Source organism: Myxocyprinus asiaticus, chromosome 22 (genome assembly GCF_019703515.2).
Source record: "Myxocyprinus asiaticus isolate MX2 ecotype Aquarium Trade chromosome 22, UBuf_Myxa_2, whole genome shotgun sequence".
NCBI lineage: Eukaryota > Metazoa > Chordata > Actinopteri > Cypriniformes > Catostomidae > Myxocyprinus > Myxocyprinus asiaticus.
In genome coordinates this window covers 19,103,526-19,120,625 of record NC_059365.1, presented here as the reverse complement: position 1 = coordinate 19,120,625, position 17,100 = coordinate 19,103,526, and the positions used below count along the sequence as shown (strand labels likewise).

The window sequence follows — 17,100 nt, the reverse complement described above, 5'->3', positions numbered from 1 at the left end:
TTATGTCTGTGCCTTTCATTGTAGCCACTATTTCTTTCCTGATTTTACATGGAACAGATTTTGAAAATAAAGCTTAACAGAGTTGTTGTGCAGATTAGACTAAATAAGTAGTACTTCATACCCTTTTACAGTTTCTTTCTATCTTTCTTTCTTTCTTCAGGGCTGTGATTCTTTCTTTATTAGTTTCATGCTTAAATATCTTGCTCACAAACACAAAAACACACGATGTTCTTAGCAAAGAATTTACCTATTGTTGAGCAATTTTAGGGAGCCTAAACGTTTTCATATCATGCTTTCCATAGGTCTGTTATCAACAGAGGTATTGGGCTTGTTTCTGTTTTTGTGGAAAATCAATGTAAATTCACACGCTTATTCAGCTAATCATCCTGTACTGATACAATACCATACAGTATACCTATAAATTGGTATAAATCAACAAAATATTCAGATCCTCTTTGTTTTCTCATGACTGTAATTTAGGACGTGCATTACATTTAAACTGTTTGAATGATAAGATGTAACCTAATTGCCACACATTTTTTAATCTCCTATGATAAATGAAAGATAATCAGTGTTAATAGCCTGATCCACCAACCCACTAAGCCTTAATAACTACAGATCTGCTGATGCAATCTGGTATTTTGTACTGGAGAGCTGTTTTAGATGCTACAGTATGTCCTGTATGCCCCTTTGTCTCAGTAATGAAAATCAAATCCATGTAAGGTGATATGGCTCCTCAGCAAATGTACATGTTTTGCGTGAATTCTTATCTTGGGCAGAAGTTGCCTTACAATTTGTGGTGGTTCTGGTGACTTTTAAAGAATTCTTTTGCTCCTGTTCTTAAACTGTGATCTGATTTTTTGTTTTTAATTCAGGCTCAGATCTGTAGACCATGGAAAGCTCTGCTAAGCCAGGAGCTTTACAGCAGGTTTAACCATCTCTCTGTCTTTTTCTCTTTCTCTCTCTGCCTTCTATCTCCCTCTACGCAGAGCCCCAGCTTAAGGGGATCGTAACGAAGCTGTACAGTCGACAGGGCTTTCATTTGCAGCTCCAAGCAGATGGAACCATTGACGGCACTAAAGAGGAGGACAGTGGTTTCAGTAAGTCAGCTGGAGTCTTACTCTGGGTTTCTGATTTTCTGGGTTCTGAAGTTTTCACCTATCCAGGTCCATCATGGGGTTCAAAGTTGGAAAATAAAGGGAAGTTCAATAGAGCAACTATCCTTTGATATGTCTACTCATATGTCATTGACAGCTGTTGTTATCATGTCTTCTGCAGTAACTGTATAAGACTATATTTCTGCTTTATACCTACACTTATAGGGGTGGTTGATAATTTATTGTGTCCATGAAAATCAGTAATTTAGGTTAAAATGTGAATATGTAAGTGAAAGTGTATATTTTAGGTGCTGTAACTGGTCACTATTTCTTTTAAAGGGATAGTTCACCTATTTTATTCAACTTTATGTAACAAATCTATATGACTTTTTTTCTGCTTTGGCAACATAAAGGAGATATTAGGCCCAATGACAGTCACTATTCACTTTCATTGCATCTTTTTCATAGGATTAAAGTGAGCAGTGACTGAGGCCATGTACACACTAATACGTTTTCGGTTAAAACCCGCTTTTTCTATTTCCTAATTTTATTGTTTTCCAAAGTATCCATATTAGAGAGTGTTTTCAAAAGTTTACATTTTTGGTGGAGGAAAACATAGTTTCAGTGTGGAAACACCAAAGGCGATGCGATTATGAGAGGCATATCACCAACGAGTGGCCCTTTCACATAGAAAGCGTGTGTTTGCCGTTACCCCCGGTACGGTAGATGGCTCATGAGTCAACGCACCTTTGAGCTGGTCTGCCCTCCGCTCATCACGGGTGAGAAGAACTAACCACTTGACAAGTTTTCGAAACAAATAAGACAAGCAAATGAGTTCTGTAGCGAGCAGATTGAAAAAGTAAATCAGATTTCTCTAAAAGCTGCATCAGTGATGATGAGTTTGTTGTTTATTTGAGAAAGAAAACATTCAAGACACTTTCACAAACTATTTCAGTTCTCCTGCTGGATAAGTTGACTGACAGTGATTAGAAAGAATAAAATGAATGGTTAAAAAAATAAAAATAAAATGAACAGTTAAAATATGTTATCCCAGATAGCACACGTGCATCTCCGAGATGTCTGTTTTAGATCTTTTGATCTGTAAAGCATCTCAATTTAATAACATCGTAAACATCTTAAAAAGATCAGATTTACAAACATTCTAAATCATAAATGTCTCAAAGTCATCTGCTGAATGACTTACTGACATCTGAGGCATACTGTACTTATTGACATACGTCTAACTGATGTATTGCAGATGGAAAAACACATCAAATAGACATCTGGGTGATGTACATGTGCTATCAGGGATCATTTGGAACTGTACTGATTATATGCAACTGACACTCATACTCTATAATACTGTAAACCACTGTATAATGCACACTCATAATGACTGTTTAAACAAATGTTTGATTTGATCTTATTGCCATGTACATCTGCTTGTGATATATTTGCTCAAAACCCAGCATGTTTCTAATTAAATTTGACAAAGTTTAAACAATCCAAGAGTCTTTCTAATGCAAGCAATAAAACACAGATCTCACCCAACAAAAACCTTCTTCAGTCTGACCCATTATTAGATACTTTAATACTTTTAAAAATAGAACAGCAAGAATTAATTTGTGGAGACACTACCAAGTGTTTTGGTATACAAAGGCATTTTGAATAGAAATACATAAATATACTGCAATGCACTGCAAGTCACAGCAATAGTATTAATATGATACATATTTTGCGAAGAAAAACAATGAAGATCTGTAAATTTGTTTATTAAAAAAAGGTGATAAAAAGGCAAAGATGCCGTGATATATATATTAAATTAGAGATATAAGAGAACTTGTGTAAGATTAAATGCAAAGGCAAAACAATGCAGCAATATGAAATAAATTATGAAGACAGTCCACATAAGATCAGATAATTTTTAAATAGTATGCAAGGCAGTGGTGCAGCAATATCATTTACATGTTAAGAGAACCCATGAGAATTTTTTAAGCCATTTTATGCAAATGAAATACACATCCTCATATCTTCCCCTTTTAAAAAAATCTTCGCTTTGTTGCCGCGTTTCGGTGCGAATGTTCACTCCAGGTGAGAATGGCTTGTTAGGAATACTGTACATTGTTTTGATTCTAAATGTTGATCGTCGCGAGATATTTTGTGTTCTATTGTATAAAGAAAGTCATACGGGTTTGGAACAACATGAGCGTCAGGGCTCCAGACTAAAAAAATAACTACGGAGCCATTGGCTAAACTGAAACATTTAGGAGCCAAATGGCTGTTTTTGTTGCAAAATTACAGAATTGCTCGATTTAGATGTTTGTTCAGAAGCTAAATAGAAAGCCAAAGAAGAGAAAGACAGCTGATTATGATTAATTGGCCAATACCGTAAAAAATAAAATATTGTATTATACTATATTATTTATATATTATATATACAGTATACTGTATATAATAATTTGTGAAAAATATTATGATTTGAGAAAGTGGCTCTCATTCAAAGAGCTAACCAGAGCTCCTGAGTTGAAACCCGTTTTGTAAATGTTTTTTGGCCGATTCATTAAAAAGACCAATTTTAAGAGTAATTTGTCCGTGAATTGGACATCATAGATCACGCTGTGTTTGCTGTTGCATGCAGTGAGCACATCTCTACAAAAAGGGTGAAAAGCAGCGTAAGACACACTAGCGCTGGCTCTGAAGATGTAATTTGATAACTCACAAGATGATATCTGACAAAAGCACATAGCACTGTTGGAATTTTGGTTGTATTAATGCACACGGTATGGATTAAAGTGTCTGCGTACCTTCACCATAATATGTAAGAATAAATGGCAAATGATCAGATAGAAATCTGTATAAAATATTCCACCATTAAAATTTAATACAACGGCTCATTGTATCTGCTCACAATTTCTATTGTAAGGAATTAGCTTTAATAAGGAAATTATGGTTAATTCACTTATTGGAGTAATACTATTCTCATGGCTTTTTAAAAATAATATCACAAATATGTTTAGATATAGATCAAGCTTCAGAGCACAGATCTTTGAAAAATCAAGTGACGAGTTTATTTGTCAAAATACACAAGAGGTAAATTAACTTTGAATACAAACAAGACTTTATTGCTAATCTAACATAAAACTAACATATAGACAAATATGAAAAACTGAGTGAACTTGAATGGAAATTACTGTACAGAGAAAATTAACTTTATGGAGTCTGTAGACAGTGCCTTGAGAACCATTGATACTTAATTCAGTCTAACTCAATTTACAACCAGGTAACACAAATTATATTAAAGAGACACCATTACTTTCAGCAAAGTCTGGAGATGCACTTGCATTTCCTTTGTTTCCTTGCATTGTTTGGTTCTTTGGCTCTTTGTAGAATGTTCGGGTTGTTCCGTCGATGTTTTGGAAATCTGTTAAGATCGTGGATGTCGGGTTGTTGCTGGAATGATGAAGTGGGCTTTGAAGTGAGGCCTTCCACCAGGAAGACTCACGACTCCCCGTTACATTTTTGAGTCATAGCACAGAGAAGAGAGAACTCTTTTCGGAACTTTGCGTTCCGAGCTTCCTGAACTCTATATTGTACAGAACTTGAGGGGTGCCATAGAGGACTACAAGCCACATGGGCAAGAGCACGGAGGATGAAGAGAGCTGAAGAGAGGCAAGGAAGAGAGAGAAATTCTTCCTTGGTGGGGAGTTGATGTTGACCACACCCCAAAGGTGCCTTGAGCCAATCAGAAGTGTTTTCAGATACCATGTGATCATCTCTCTGTCCCTCCTCCTGAAGTTGATTTACAATTCTTAAAAATTCCCACTTGAAAAAGTACATGTTCTAATCATACATTTTATATAATTAAATCAGTGTAAGAGAATCTGTTAACATCAACATTCTCTACATAAATGGGCAAGCATTTACATATGAAACATGACATATTTTACCTTTATGTTTACTTTGCTACACATATATGAATATACATTATTATACATTGTATAATTGAGCACTGATATATTCTGTGATTCTAACCACAGTCAGGCATATGTGATACATCTTAGCATATTAAGATTAGGTTATGAGCATTCAGAAGTGTAGAATGAGACAATGGAGTCTTTTTATAGTGTTATAATTCATAATATATGTATATGCATTGGAAAAACCCCAAGAAAAGTTTATGTCAAAGTTCCTGGATTTAAGAAAAGTTCAAAGGGATCCTTTCAAAGACAGTTTGACAGTTTTCAAGCTCTCTCATCTCGTACAGAGCTTTAGCATGTGACACAGGAAATGCCTCATTTTAAGTGTGTCAAATTGGTTCAATCGTAGCTTTCCCTGTGGATTTCTTCAGAAGATGGCCTTTTACAATATGTATATGTTTAATAACCTGAGGTTTTAATAACTCTTCTGGACAAGCTCTCTTTGTTCGTTGACAGTTTTATTGGCCAGATGCAGATCAACTCAGACTCCTTAGCTCCAGTCCGCATTCCTGATTTTAAGTCATTCAGCATGGAGATATGTAAGATTCTTCTGCCCATAAGATCCCACAGCACACAGAGTGTTCCAGACTCTATTTTTAATTATTGCCACAATATTTATTTTTTTATCACATTTGCAACCATTTTAGTCACAGTGTGACTAAATCGGTTACGATGTAACCGATTGAGTAAACCGATCGAGTAAACGATGCCAGAATTTTCATCTATCTCTCAACTACTGTATATCATTTTTAAATCACCTTTTTTCCTTCAGTAGTAATTTAAATGTCCTGCAGTGTGACACATGATGTTTTGTACGTACAGATATTCCATGTTGTGTGTCAATTAATATTGGGTTCTATAAACATCATGCATAATAATTATACAAGAATAAAAAAATCTACTTAAAATAGTTTTAAATGGAGCATAGTATGTCTCACCACAGGACATGTCAGCTTTCCAAAAGGATTAAATATCAACTACCCATACACAGTTTTAACTTTGTTTTTAACTTTTTTTTTATACCTTTTCATTTCTCAGTTGGTCATGTCAAAAACTCTAGAGGCTCAGTTCTTAGTTATACTGAAATGGGAAATTTTGAAGGAGCACTCACATATAAATAAATAAATAAACACCATTAAGACAATTCTTCTGAGAGCACAGTCAATGGACCTGGAAAGCCCAAACACAAGAATTTTTCTTTTTAGCCAGATGTACATTGTGCCAGAAAAACAACTTTCTTTTAGATTGGAAATTATTTTGTGTCATTTGCTTTTAAAGTCCTCTTGCTGGGCACCTGCAAGTGTGAATTATTTAGTCTGTAGGCAAGTGCGGTGTTACTCAGTCAGTGTCTGAGCTATACTGTGCCTGTGAGTGAGGATAGAGTGAGTGGCTGGTTGGCAGGGCTCTAATTTAATATGTGTTATATCTCACTGACGCTAAGTGTCTGTGGCATTCTGGAGCCTGTAAATTAGCTTGAGTCTATTCAAATAGTCATTGGGCGAAGATGACGCTCATATCAAGCACATGAACACAGTCCATGAGCTCAATGTGTGGTGATCCAAGTCATTTGGAACTGTTATCACTCAAGTCTCCAAATCCTCTTATGGATGGAGATATAAAACAAGCACATCCTGATTATCATAATCTTGTATCTAGTATATATACACAGTTTATAACTTCAATTGAAATACTTAAAGCTGAATCAAGCAATATCACATTCAGTATAACATGGAAGTGTGGGATTGCAAATTTAAGTGTCTCTATAAGATCAGGTGGTCTACTGTCTTTCATATAACATCTCATGAAAAACTAAAGTGATGCACATTGTATTGGGCTTTCAAGGTATTTGGTATCGTGATTCTGTGAGATTATCTCCCAGTGGCCATATTCTGTTTGTCCTCTTGACCTAGAGTATATGTGAATGAAGACATGTTTCTCTTGCTAACTAGGTCTAGCCCCTTTTTGCCTGTGATGGTTCTTGATGGCTCAGTCCCATTCTCTGACTCGATGGCCATGGTTCATGATTCAATCAATGTCCGAGTCAAATGTAAATGCATTGCCATTGGTGTGGACTCTTCCTTATTTCTATGATAATGAAGTTGTCTGAGTGATATAGTTATGATAATTGGATTAGGGCTAGTAGAATTCAGAGACTTTACTCATTGGATGCTTTGGTTTCACCTAAATGCTTTGTAACCACCTGGAAGTACTGCCCACCGAATGCCTATACAATACAGTGTATGTGTAAATTTGGAGGGCAGGCAAGGCAGGACAGGCACAGGAACAAACAAAGACGATGATGAAGAGTGAAGAACCCAAGCACAGTTATATTGTCAATGTGAAAACCAAACATGAAATCCTAACGTGAAGGTATCAAAACAAGGTGGCACACAAACATGAACAGAAACTTGACCAATACAGACTTTACTGGAATAAACTATGACTTGACTGTGTGCTAGATACATCTTGTGGATGTGCTGGAACGCATCATCAGTGATGTTACCTGGGATCTTCAGATGTTCTGGGTCTTTCAGCATCAGACACCCTTGCCCAGGTGACCCAGTCAGGGTTGATCAGGCCCTGACATGCGTCCCAGCAGCAACCGCCCACAGATCAGCCCTCTTAATCCAAAGCCACCTTGTGGCTTTCTCTGCAGCTTCGGTCACAGATTGCATGGCCCTCTTCTTCGCAGCACCCATTATGCCCAACAGGTTAAGGGCTCTGCAGAGTGAGTGTCCTGCAAAGCTCCTACAGCCTACTTCAATTGGCTCACAGTGTGTCCTCCAGCCTCCGGCCCGGCACGTCTCCACCAGTTCCTGGTATTTTGCGTGCATCCTCTCGTTGGCCTCTTCAATGCACTCTTCCCAGGGCACTGTGAGTTCCAACATGACCATTTGCTTGGTGGACTGGCCGGAGTGATGTTGGCACGATGTGCTCAGGGAACTTTAGCTGCTTAACCTATATCAACTTTGAACTGCCAGTCAGAGGCTGTGTGGAGGAGACCTGACCTTGATTTTTTTTTTTTTTTAAATGTATCCCCTTTTCTCCCCAATTCCCACTGCTTACCATGTCGTCATGAAGGCACAGTTACTCACCTCAGTCCATTACCCCATGTGACTCTACCCTCCCTAGCAACTGGGCCAATTTGGTTGCTTAGGAGACCTGGCTGGATTCACTCAGCACACCCTGGATTCGAACTCGCGACTCCAAGGGTGGTAGTCAGCGTCAGTTCTCGCTGAGCTACCCAGGCCCCCCTGACCTTGATTTTGGTAGTAGAAGGGGTTTCTCACCAGCTTTGATGAAGGTGATGGACTTCATTGGTGTGTGCTTGTGTTTGCTGGTACCAGTGGCAGCGGTTATACTCTCTGCAACTGCCTTGAGCACCTGGTTGTGGCGCCAACGATAGCAACTTTCCAAAGGGCTTTTGGGTAGCTGCTGAGGAGATGCTCCTGAGAACCCCTTCCAGGACAAGAAGGGCAGGAGGGTGTCTCACATTTTCCTCATATGTGAAGTTTTGCTGGGCTTGGTAGGGTGTCATTGACCATTTGGACAAGGAACTGGACACGATGGAAGTCTACCTGCATGATGTTATCCCAGGTAATCCTGCATTGCATTATGCTTTCCCAGCTTGACCATGCCCAATGCTGCTGGAGCCCCACCATCATGCTTGCTCGATCTTCCTCCATGCATGCACGGACTTCTTCCTGGATTAAATGATGTCGCTTTCTGCCCTTGGTCTTACCTGCCTCTTTGGAATGTATCCCAAACCCGCTGAGCCCTTTGCCTCAGACACTGCTTCCTCCGCTCTCCATTATTGACTAAACTATGACTAGACTAATATTTAGACTGGCTACAACATTACATGTACAATACTTGACCAAGGACATTGGCAAACATGAGGGCTTAAATACAGAGACAGAGGTTAACAAGATAACAAGACTAATCAAACGAGACAATGACAAGACATGACTAATGAACATAATAACAAGACAATGACTATAAATCAATGAGAACAAAACACATGAAACATGAGGGTCACATGACTAGACAAGACAGAATCACAAGAGGGTAACAGGAAATCACATGACATGAACAGGAACAAGGAACAAGAAAGTGAAAGCTAAACTTCAAAATAAGACTTGAACAAAAGAACATGAATTAAAACATGAACAAAACACATGAACGTGACAGTATGCCTCCTTAAGTCAGACTTTATGAATGCAGCGCAAGACAGCACATTCTGACATGTAGACCGATGCTCCTGATCTTCTACAATAAAGAATCCTGCTAAAGCTTTACCCGAGTCTCCTGGTCTTCTCTGGGAGTTTCCAACAGGTGCTATTGTGCTGAATATCAGCATGACTGTAATTTGGCCATTTTAGACACAATATTGACAATTATTTGGTATAATTTTCATCCACTGATGAAAAATGTTTCAAAACGAAGCCAAAGCATTATCAACCATTGCATGTTGCAGAGCAATGTACAGAATGACAGCCTGCCAGGAATGCCGGGAACACAAACAAGAGGAGTGATGCAAACAGTGAAGCATTCCAGTGCTGTTATAATAAATATCAGAATGATGTTTCTTAAGTCAGATTAGAGAACCTAAACTAACTGGTGTATAACAGTGATTATTTCACTCAAGCATACACTTTTTTTTCACTCTGGAACAGAATCTGCGACACTGCTGTGGTTGACCACGCCTCTTCTCCTTGTTTTCTCATTTATTTTCCCACTGTATTCTTTCCCTGTGCAATTGTCTGCAAGGTAGAATGAGTTATGTAGGGGTGAGATTACATAATAGCTGACCTGCTTTTCCCACCATACTCCCTTATTTTATGGAGATAATGTAAAGCTGTTGCTGGAGAGGAGAAGTGGGAAAACAGGGAGCTTCTATCTCACACACTACAAAAATAGAATTGTTAGGAGCTTTGTACCCTTGTCTCCATAGCGACAGCAGTGCAGTCCTCTTGGCTCTCCTCTTGGTGTGTGTGTGTGTTAGATAGGGATGAGGGTCCGTTCAAATGCAGTGTTTATGCTCAAGATGCATGTTTCATCAGCGTGAAAGCTTTTGGAAAGCTGCTCATTGCACTTCTAATCATGTGCTGAGCAGTGTTAAGATTCATAATGTTATCTAAGTTTTTTTGGCTTTGGTTCATGTGTTATCTTTGAGTCCAATCTGTAGGCTACACATCGACAAACTTCACTTAAAGCAAATATAGGCATTTAACATATGCAGTCTTTCTGTTATGGGAAAACTAATCAAAAATATTGGTGACTCAACTTGCACTAAACAGATTTTTGTCCAATCATATGCTCTCTTGAATAAAAATGTCCCTCCACTTAATACCACCAGCAACCGAGTAGCAAGTAGCAAATCATGGTTCATTACTGTGACAAGCTCTTTGATATGTCCCACTAGGGCTGGGTGATAAAACAATCTTTATTTTATTTATTATTATTTTTTATTTTTTTTTCCCTTTTCTTCCCAATTTGGAATGCCCAATTCCCACTACTTAGTAGGTCCTCATGGAGGCGCAGTTACTCACCTCAATCCGGGTGGTGGAGGACAAGTCTCAGTTGAAAAATAATATTGTGATAATAATTTTGGCCATATTGCCCAGCCCTATGCCCCACCCAAACTTTCTGTTTCAATAGGAAATACGTAAACACAGGAAAGAAAATGTGTTCATCAAATTATTTCATGGGGTCTTTAAAATATTATATAAATGCCAGTTTTTAGTGTATTATCAACACAGTTAAAGGTTCTGTAAGTGATTTTAGCCATTCTAGAATTTCCACAAGCTGAGCCATTGGATTAGCCACACTCCCTTTTCCCAAAACCCCACAATCCAAAGATACCAAATGAGCTTTATTTTTATTTATTTATTTATTTTTATAATTTTTTTTTAAAAATAACCCTTCCTCCCCCCCCCCCCACCCAACACAAACAGATACCCAAGTGGTCAAACGTAATTTACAAAGACACACAAAAAGACAATAAAACAGTAGAAAATATTTAGAAATACATAATGGAAAGTATACGTTCAAAAACAAAAAGGCTACAACACACACATTTAAAACAACACGTCTCCCTCCAATACCCCTCCCCAAGAGCCCTCCAATAAGGCCAAATAGCTGCCCCACCTCCTGATGAACATATCCATGTTGCTTAGCCTTCTATATGACAACTCTTCCAAAGCCGCTACCCTGCCCATCTCCTCGTACCACTCACAAAACGAGGGGGCTCCAGCTGACTTCCATCCTCTAAGGATAACCTGTCTGCCTATCATAACACCAGCCAGGATCCAATTCTTCATGTACTTATCCCCTACATCAATGACCGTGCCATCACCTAAAATACAGAGTCTGGGGCAAAATGAAATTTGAGTACCTAATACATCGCCCATAAAACTCTGGACCCTCAACCAAAATTCTTGAATTTTAACACATCCAAAAGACATGGGTTGTGTCTCCATCTTCTGATTGACATTGCCAGCAGGTGGGTGTGTCTTTAAGACCAAGCCTATGCAATCTAGAGGGTGTCCAATAGACTCTATGTAAAATCTTAAATTGCATAATGTGAACCCTTGCATTTCGAGATGCAGATTTGACGTTTTTTAGAATCCTAGCCCACACTCCCTCCTCCAATGCCAAGTTTAAATCTTTCTCCCATAATCTCTTGAGAGAAGTTAAAGCCCCATCCCCCAGACTCTGAATTAGCAGGGAGTAATACAATGATGACTCATGACCTTTTCTAAAAGCAGTAATCACCACTCCCAGAGTATCTGCTGCTTTAGGGGGGTGTAAACCACTCCCAAAAACAGTACAGAGCAGGTGGCGCAGCTGTAAATACTTATAGAACTGAGATCTAGGAATCCCAAAAAGTTGAACCAAATTTTGAAAGGATCTCAACACTCCATTCTCATATAGGTCACCGAGTGACCTATATAAGGACTACACACTACCCACGTGTATGTGTGTACGTATGTATGTTTGTGTCTGTTCGTATGTGTATAATTATTTTTTATTTTTTATGATTATCTATGTCTTGTTGCTGTTTTTGGATTGTTTTTGTATGGCTGTACACTGGAAGCTCCCGTCACCAAGACAAATTCCTTGTATGTGTAAGCATACTTGGCAATAAAACTCATTCTGATTCTGATTCTTCTTCTGAGTGTAGTAACCCCCCTCACAATCCACTCTGATCAGCAAAAACGGGACTTGTTGATGCATAATCTGGGGTTCAGCCATATGCTCGAGGCAACATTTAAAAAAGTGTCCGAATTAAACAGTCTGGACACTTTTGTCCATACCGAGTTCAAGTGCGAGATAACGGGATGTAACTTAGCTTCTCCGATTAATTTGATAGAGAGGCTCTGCAATGGCGAAATAGGAGCAAGAACTTCCTGTTCTACACAGAACCAGGGAGGGGCTCTCTCAGGTGGAAGCGACCAATGAGTCAAATGTCTGAGACCGAAAGCATAATAATAAAATAAAATCTTGGGTAGGCCTAGCCCACCTTTGTCAATCAGCCTATGTAACGTATTGAAATGTAATTTGGGACGCTTACCATTCCAAATGAAGGACTTCGCTATGCTATCAAATTGCTTGAAATAAGAGAGGGGGACATCTACAATTGAATTTTGGAATACAATTAATTTTAATAACATTAACTTTCCCAATCGTAGATAAATGTAATGAAGCCCACCTGTCCACATCACTCGTAAACCGTTTTATTAAGGGGTCAAATTTAACTCTAACTAAATCACACAATTTTGCTGGGAATAAAATGCCCAAATACTTAATTGTTTGGGCCACTGGAAAGCACCCGGCTGGAAAGCCGTTACAGGGCAGTACGCTGTCGGAGCCAAAGCTTCGGATTTAGACCAATTGACTCTATATCCTGAAAACTTAGAAAAGGAATTCATAATTCTGTGGAGGCAAGGCATAGATCTAGTGGGGTCAGAGATGAAAAATAAAATGTCATCTGCATAAAGCAAAAGTTTATGCGCCATACCTCCCACCACCACTCCTGGAAAATCATCCTCCTTTCTTATTGTGGCTGCTAATGGTTCCAGGGCAAGACAGAACAATAATGGGGAAAGAGGGCAACCCTGCTGAGTGCCCCTATTCAGAGTAAAATAATCTGAAATTAGTCCATTTTTTTGTACTGCCGCTACCGGGTGTCTATAAAGTAACTTATTCCATCCAATAAAAGTATTCCCGAACCCATACATTTCCAAAATCTTAAAAAGATAATCCCATTCTACCATATCAAATGCCTTTTCGGCATCAAGTGAGATGGCTGCGACCGGAGTCTGATCATTTGCCACTGACCACATGATATTGATGAAACGCCTAATGTTATCAGAAGAGCTACGGCCCCGAATAAACCCCACCTGATCTATATGTATAAGAGATGTCATAACTTTACTTATCGGTTAGCCAAAATTTTTGACAACATTTTTACATCTAGCTGGATGGACGGTAACTCTCACACTCACTTGGATCTTTGTCCTTATTAAGAATCAGACTGATCCGGGCTTACGTCATGGTTGGAGGAAGCTTTCCATTCTTTAATTATTCCATATAAACTTCTAGCAAAAGTGCAGCCAGTTCTGTAGCATACAATCTAAAAAATTCAGCGACAAAACATCTGGCCCCTGGAGCTTTGCCTGTAGGCAAGGCCTTAATTACCTCGTCAAGCTCCTCCAAGATTATCTCAGAATCAAGAGAATTTTTTTGCTCCGTCGTCAGTTTAGGCAGTTTTAATGGTTCCACAAAGTCTCTAATATCCTCGTCAGTAGACGAAGACGTGGAACTATAGAGATCAAGATAGAATTCTTTAAAAGCATTATTAATATCAATGGCTGAGGTAAATATTTCACCACCAGCAGATTTCACTGAGGGAATGGTAGAAAAAGACTCTCTCTGCTTTATATATCTAGCCAAAAGCTTCCCTGCTTTGTGCCCCTTCTCAAAATATGACTGTCTTGCCCTGAATAACCAAAACGCCACTTTCTGCGACAAAACAGTATTATATCTGTATTATAAGAGTCAATTCTCTGAGGCCATTAGACGACATTCGGTGCTTCAGCTCTGCCTCGGCACTTTTAATATTCCCTTCCAACTCCACAAGTTCTTGTGCTTTGGATTTTTGGTGGATGAGGCATACTGTGCGATCCAACCCCTAAGAACCGCCTTAAGTGCCTCCCAGGCCACGCCCACAGAGGATACTGAGGACCAGTTGGTCTCCATATAAACATTGATTTCAGTCTTTAACATTTGTTGGAAATCAGGATTTTGCAAAAGGGATATATTAAAGTGCCAACTACATGATTTCTTTTTCTCTGTATGTGGCAACATCTCTAAACTCACCAGGGTGTGATCTGAGACTAACATTTTTCCAATTGAGCAATCAACAACAGATGAAATGAGGGACTTAGATAAAAAAAAAAATAAAAAAAAGAAATCTATTCTAGAACAAATCTTATGAACTGATGAAAAAAATGTATAGTCCCTCCCAGATGGGTTCAAGAGTCACCAGATATCAGCAAGACCAAGATTTTTACACATCCTGTGAAGTGTCACTGTTGCTCTAGGGGGCTTACACACTTTTGCTTCACTATGATCAAGAACTGAGTCCATCAAAAGATTAAAGTCTCCTCCCAATATTATATCATGAGGGGTGCCAGTGCCTTGCAGCATCCCTTCGAGATCTATAAAAAAGCCCTGATCATCAGCATTAGGTGCATAAATATTAGCCAAAATCAACCTTTGCCCCTGAATTTCTCCTAAAACAATAATGATTCTCCCTAATTTATCTTTAATCTGTTTAAGATATTTGAATTGTAGATGTTTATTTATCAGTATAATGACCCCCCCTGCTCTTACTTGAGACAGCACTAAAGAAAACATGTCCACCCCATATCTTCCCAAATTTTTCAGCTTCCTGCAGGGAAAGATGTGTTTTTTGAAGAAACACTATATCATATTTCTTACGAAATAACCTTTCTTCTTTTTATGGGGTGCCCCAACCCATTCACATTCCACGTGGAGAAAGACAATCCACTCATATTAACATTTGACATATTGATATAATAAAAATAAAAACGTGTCAAAAACAAAATTACACAGACCACGTTCCCCATAAATGCAACAATCAAACCCCAAACTTCCCCCCCGAACAAAACAAACAGAAAAAAAAAACGCCAACGACAGCACCAACCGGTGTCAATCCCTCCAAACTCAAAAGGTCCATGTATGCATACGAGAGTCCCCACGACAACTTTTCCATCGGATTGCTCAAGTCCGATGCTTCTGCACATATTTTTTGAGGCAAAATTACATAACAGAAAATACTTTGTAAAACAAACTCCAGCCAACAGGAGGCATAAGCACAAAGAACAAACAGATTCATCCACAACTGTCCCGAAGGAGTGTTATTCCACAAAACAAACTCCAGCCACTAGGCGGAACCAGCAAAAAAAACACACAAAAAAAAACAGGCGCCCCGGTTTCTAGAATGGTCAAGTGTGACAGCCAGAGTAAATATAGCGAGTTAATCCACTCTGGAGCTACATGAAAAACACCAAATGGCTTACCCATCGTTTCTATAAAAGACATTGCTTGCTTTGGACACGTAAATACCCTGCAACCATCCTTCGTTTCTATTCTCAGTTTGGCTGGAAACATCATTGCAAAGGCGATCTTCCGTTGATGTAAGAGCTTACATTCCTTGAACCGATAGCGTTTCTCTCTTGTCGCATTCACAAAGTCCGGGAACAAAAAAAATATTATGATTCTTCCAAGAAAGCTTTCCTTTGATCCTCGCCTGGCGCAACACGAGATCTTTATCGGATGATCTCAGAAATTTGGCCAGAATTGATCGGGGCCTATCTCCCTCAGCAGATCTGCGAGCCGGGACTCTGTGAGCTCGCTCGATTTCCAGCTTATGGCCTGTTATGTCGAGCAGACTCGGGAAGAGCTTGTCCAGGAATTTCACCATATCTCTGCCCTCTTCATGCTCAGGAATTTGGACAATTAGTATATTGTTCCTTCGATTCCTATTTTCGAGATCTTCCAATTTTTCCAAAACGTATTCCAAATCTGTTTTGGATGCGGGCAGATTAGCAGATAATTCCCTCTCCGATGACTCCAGATAATCGATCCATCTCTCAACTTCTGCCACTCTTGTGACCAACTCAGAGAATTTTGTTTCCATCGCCGTAATCGATCGACGTATTACAGCGAGATCCTCCAAATCAGCAACAAACTTCGTCAGCATCACCGAGATGTTGGACAGTTGACGCTGGATTTCTTCTCCCAACGTGCCTTCCAAATTGAGTCCCTCGGCCCGCCTGAGCTTGAACACGTAAGTGTTTTTTAATGTCTCCAGAGTCTGAGGATTTTGACTTCTTTGCCATGTTTACCTCAAAGAGCAAATATGTAACTGGGTGTATCGAATCTCACCGGATTAAACATGAAAATAATTAAAAACTAGCAAAGTGCGCAGAGCCAGTCGCTCACACATCTGCTGCTCGCATGGCGTCACGTGACCCCCTCCCAAATGAACTTTATTGAGACCAACACAAGCAGAAACGATTGTCAAAAACAACAGCAGCAAAATAGCGCCCTCAACTGACAACTGTTATTAGCAACATGGCATAAAAATGGAATTAAGCCTCAGTAATTCGCTGCAACTACAATAATATGAGAACGTGAAAAATGATTGACAGGCAGAAAGCGTCATTGTCTGCGGCACACGGACACATTTTTTTATTTTGCTGTATACAGAGTCTAGAGCTGTCACATAGACCGATGAGATATCTGAGGACACAAATTTAATTAATATCTTTCAGGGAGCAGTACAATTATTGCATACCTTCCCATGAAAAAATCACTTACAGCACCTTTAAAAGGTAGGAAGGGAAACGTGAATAATTTTTTGTGTCCTTAAGTGATGCCACAGCACTCTAAATAAACACTCTTACTCTCAAATACTTTAAATTCCATAGTCT

The 17,100-nt window shown here is 39.0% G+C and overlaps 1 protein-coding gene across 5 annotated transcripts in view; it reads left to right on the top strand.

Moving 5' to 3' along the window:
• The window catches only part of LOC127413261 (fibroblast growth factor 13), a 210,151-nt gene that overhangs the window by 135,510 nt on the left and 57,541 nt on the right, over positions 1 to 17,100 (top strand). For all 5 annotated transcript variants that reach the window (XM_051650236.1, XM_051650240.1, XM_051650237.1 and 2 more), the window contains one exon: positions 990 to 1,100. In XM_051650236.1, the coding sequence (XP_051506196.1) occupies positions 990 to 1,100 (111 nt within the window). The remainder of the gene's footprint in view (positions 1 to 989; positions 1,101 to 17,100) is intronic.